This window comes from Nothoprocta perdicaria, unplaced genomic scaffold, assembly GCF_003342845.1.
Source record: "Nothoprocta perdicaria isolate Ctin4 unplaced genomic scaffold, notPer1 scaffold_33, whole genome shotgun sequence".
NCBI classification, from domain to species: domain Eukaryota; kingdom Metazoa; phylum Chordata; class Aves; order Tinamiformes; family Tinamidae; genus Nothoprocta; species Nothoprocta perdicaria.
The window spans coordinates 3,818,967-3,823,361 of NW_020455566.1; the positions used below are offsets into that span (position 1 = coordinate 3,818,967).

General features: G+C 52.0%; 1 protein-coding gene across 1 annotated transcript; it reads right to left on the bottom strand.

Moving 5' to 3' along the window:
- Nucleotides 1-1,175: 1,175 nt before the first annotated feature.
- NCMAP (non-compact myelin associated protein) lies at nucleotides 1,176-2,431 on the bottom strand. Its single transcript, XM_026043544.1, has 3 exons — nucleotides 1,994-2,431; nucleotides 1,514-1,598; nucleotides 1,176-1,314 (listed from the first exon to the last, which is right to left on the bottom strand). The coding sequence occupies exons 1-3, from the start codon at nucleotides 2,076-2,078 to the stop codon at nucleotides 1,176-1,178; spliced, it is 309 nt and encodes a 102-aa protein (XP_025899329.1). The 5' UTR covers nucleotides 2,079-2,431.
- Between the last annotated feature and the right edge of the window lie 1,964 nt (nucleotides 2,432-4,395).

Sequence of the window (4,395 nt, forward strand, 5' to 3'; positions counted from 1 at the left end):
GACTAAAACGCTGCCCCTGCTCGTTTCACACTTTCTCCAGCCGTTACAATGAGCAATTCCATAGTGGTTAAGATGTGTGTGTGTCCAAGGATGGAGGTGACGCTTCCCAGAACCTCCCATCCTCCCGTTAGAGTTGGAATTTGGCCACTCGGCTTCTCTTTCCCCCTTCCCGTGTCTCCGGCTGCAGCCTGGGCACAACTGCCTGCAGGACAGGGACAAGGACAAGGCTCTGCTCTGTGTTCACCCGCTGTGGGCTGCAAAATATTCCCGGGATTTCTTTTTTTTTTTTTTTGGCGCGTTACTCTACACCCACAAGCATCACTCTTGCAAAACAACAGCACTTTTAGTTACTCTTTTTAGAAAGAAAAGATCTAAAAATAGTTCTAGCTTAATCTTGCAGAACAAAGCATCTCAAGAAGTGAATTATAAAAGAGTAGCCATATGAAACTTCATTTGATTTACCCTGCATTTCCATTTTTATCTTTTCAGTGCAAGAACTCCCCAGTTTATGTATAAGACAAAATATTCTAATGGAATTCCAGTAATGAACTTGGAGCAATTATTGGCGTCAGGGTGAAAACCCTTACAAGGAGGATTCTTGTGGTGGGAACCGTTAGGTTCCCAAGTTTATAGAAACATTTCAAAAATTCTTCACACACAAAGTAACTGTTTTTTTATCTAAAACCATACACATATATTATTAGAAAAAGAAAAGATGAATAAAGATAAATACAGTTTTGATAATTCACAGATAATCCATCGTGTATAAATTACACTTGTTTCACGTGAGTCTTAACAAACCCAGGTTAAAACAGAGTCCATTTTTTTGTTCCGCTTTGTCACCGGTCTCTGCAGGAAGGAGAAGTCTGGAAGTCTGCGGGTCAGGGGGGACTTCAGGAGAGGAACGTGCAGCTTCGCGCCCCGCAAACGGCTCCGCTCGCTCATTCCACGTTCACGTCTCCGTAAGAAACCTCCTCACGTGCTTCCTGGTGATTCACATGCCTTCCCCAAGCCATTCCAGACATGCAAAGCCAGCGCAGGCCTCTCACCTCTCCTCCCAAGGAGAGAAAATGGGACAAATGTCCATGTGCAGGGAGCGCGGCGCTGCTCCCGAGGCTGGTCCATGCCCGTGGGGCTGCCAGCTCCTCTCCCTCGGGGCCGGAGGGTCTTCTCAGCTACCTGCTCTGCACGTGGATGTCCCCAGGGATGAAGGTCACCGTGGGTGGCTGAGGGATGCTGCTCTTCTGCCCCAGGGCGGGAGGAAGGGCGGCTTTGGTGCCTTTGGGCTCCAGCTCCCGCTTCACTCTCATGTGTCTATGGAAGTGAAAATGGGAACGTCACCGGCGCTGGCATCGCTTGTGCTCTCTCCCATGATGGATATGGGAAGAGTGCTCTCTCCCATGATGGATATGGGAAGAGGAGAGCAAAAGCCGGATTGCATCCCAGGGATGGCACATGCTCAATGTCAGTGCCAGCCCAGCCCGACGCCGAAGTAGGAATTTCAGCCACTTACCGGTTGTAGGTTTTCAATATGAGCAGAACCACTGTGAAAATAATAATCACTCCTACTACAATGGCAGCAACTATAGCTCCAGAACCTAGCAGGGAAGCAGAAAGGGAAAAACAAAGTTGGACTTGAAAAGTTGCCATCGTAGTGTTGGAAGATTTCAAAGTTTAATTCCTCACTAAAAAGCTGCATTTTCTTACTTTTTATACAGGGGAATGACTGGGACACTCAAGAGCATGAAAGGAAGGGGAAGGCTACGCTGAAACCCAGAGGTACCACAGAAGAACCAGAAGATMCAAAAACACCTCTTTGTGTCATGTGTCCACAACATATGTCACATACGTGTCCAAATACCTCAGTGTGTCTTGTATTGACAAATACAAGAGCCACTGGGTGCCTGAAAGCCGGGACACTGCTGCTCATCTAACCAAGACGTGGTAATTACAGCGCAGGAACCCAAACCTGTCACCCCGTTCTTTGTCTTACTTTGATAGAGACTTTGTTCTTGATTCCTGGTGGTCACATTTGTTGGGAACAGGGTGTTATTGGGCGGCGGTGCGGCTGTCGTCATCCTGGCTCCGCTACGGAAGAACGAGGGACAGTGTCACCAGGAGTGGGAGCTTTCCTGACACTGAATCGGTGCTGCAAGGTGCTTCTCCTTTGTGGGAAGGATGATGCTTAGCACAGCGAGCAGATCCATCTATAACACTTTAAATTCAAGTATCTGAATACTTTATAGGGGCAGGAATTCCTTATATCGCAGAAAGGTTTAGCAGCTCCTCTACAGAACCCAATGTGTTGATCTAACATGGAAGCAACACAGCTGATTCCCGTAACACGCAGCTCCAAGAGTCCCTGGCAAGCAGCAGTTATCCCACAGGCAGAAAACACAGGACAAAGTGCCCAKGGCAGAAGGGACCCGAGAGCCCTGGAAGAGCAGCTCACCCTGGGGTGTCCTCTCGGGGCTGTTACGGAGGAGGAGGATGGAAAAGGAGGAAGAGGCTGCCAGTGTACAGCTGAAAATCTCCCTGCCCCTGCATTTTGGGTGCCTAAAATGTTAGCTCTACAAAGAGCAGTCCGTGTGCTTACGGATTTTTAAGTRTTTCCCGTGTTTTCCTAAAGGCGACCAGCAACCTTAGCCATTAAAAGAGCCCTTCAGCCTGAGGAGGGTGTGAATACCACTTCAAAGGAGCCCTGAAACCCTTCCAGCTCCCGGCTCCAGAGCTAATACCCACGGACTACCAGCCCTAAATGAAATTATTCTTCGCCAYGCTCGATCCTGCAAGCGAGTTCCCCCCGTCAGGGGCTGCCCCGTACGTGTACATCAAGGAAGGCTGCACTCGTGTCTCTGTGCTCCTCCGGGGTGCTGCGGATTTGTGGCATGTGCCTCAGAGCTTCAGTTTTGCATCGTACAAGATACAGAMGAGCCAGCAGGTTAATTGGAAAGAAAACAGTAATGAAAAGAACTGCAAATCTCAGAGGTGACTTTCTAAGATGCACTCAAACAACTCGTTAATGCCAGGGAGAGCAGCACTTTGCTGCTAACTGTGGCTTCTACCCAGCTTTTCTAAGGGATCCTGGCGCGGAAAACTTGTGTCTAGTTCAAGCCAGCCTGGTGAAGGTGAGTTATGAGTCACCTGTAACCAGAACAGGTTGTTGTCCACAAAACGGCCTGTTTTCCACAAGAACAAGTTTGTCCCACAAGTCGTAACAATCTAAGGTGCAAAGCGGAGAAAAAAGAAGAAAAAGGAATAAAAACATTGAATTTTCCTGCTGTGTTGTATAGTCACCGAATTCATGAGTAATAACGAGGCCCTTGCTCCGATGCCATCCCTGGAACGAGCAGGTTCGTGCCCGGCGCTGGGGAACCCAAGGGCCCAGCAAAGGCCGGTGAATCCCACGGGAACGTTCCCCGCTCCCGCCCCCTGCGCCGCTCACGGAGGGAAACGCGGGGGAGCCGCGGAGCGCTCAATAAACGCGCCGTGCMGGGCAGAAGAGGTGGACTTTGGTACGGCGCCGCGGGCCGCCCCGCTCCGTGCCACCTCCGTGCCACTCTGCGCACGCGCGGGACGAGCCGGCCGCGCCGGGGACGCCTGCTCCCCGCCCGGAGCTCTGCGTCCCCGGATTGCCCAGCTGGAAACATTACCCGGGCTCCAACCTTGGGCACGTTTCCACTTAAAACAGGGCCGCAGATACCGCCGGGTTGTTTGGGCAGCTGCTGCCAATGCCCCCTTTCATAAAAGCCTCCTGCTTCCCTGTGCCGGCGCCCTCGGAGCTGAAGGGCCGTGTTCAGGAGCAGGGAGCCRGGCACCCGAGTGGGTACCCGAGGGACACGGCCACGGGCTTGGGCTCCCCCATAAGAGCAGAACCTCAAACCACAGCTGCCCCCATGGAAGGCAGGTGCTGCCTAGAAAGGTGCACAGAAACCAGCAGAATATAGAATATGTATGGATTTTGGTCCAGGATCTCTCTTCCACGAATTACTCGTCCTTCGCTATCTTCACCTTATGAACAGAAAACCTAACGCTTGCTGAAAGCAGCAAAACCTCTCTGATCTCAGGAAGAATAAAGCACCCCTTGTGCATGGGGCTCCCCTCGTTTGCCAGGGGCAACGGGGCTCAGGCTCCACCTGGACGGCCCACGAGCCCCAGTCCCTGCGGCCGGGTTTCCTTGGTTTAATCTCCAGCAACATGGAGCGGCTCCCGCTGCTGCGCTTCATTATTCCCTGCTGTTTTGCAGGTGAGGGCAATGGATCAGGCGAAGGAAACGGGTATCAGAGTCACAAACGCAGCGTCGCTCCCCACGAAGCGGCGTGAAAGCGGCCGAGAGGTTCCCCCGGCAGCTCCATCCCGCGCCCGCCTCGCAGCCCCGTGACCAGCCACGGGAGG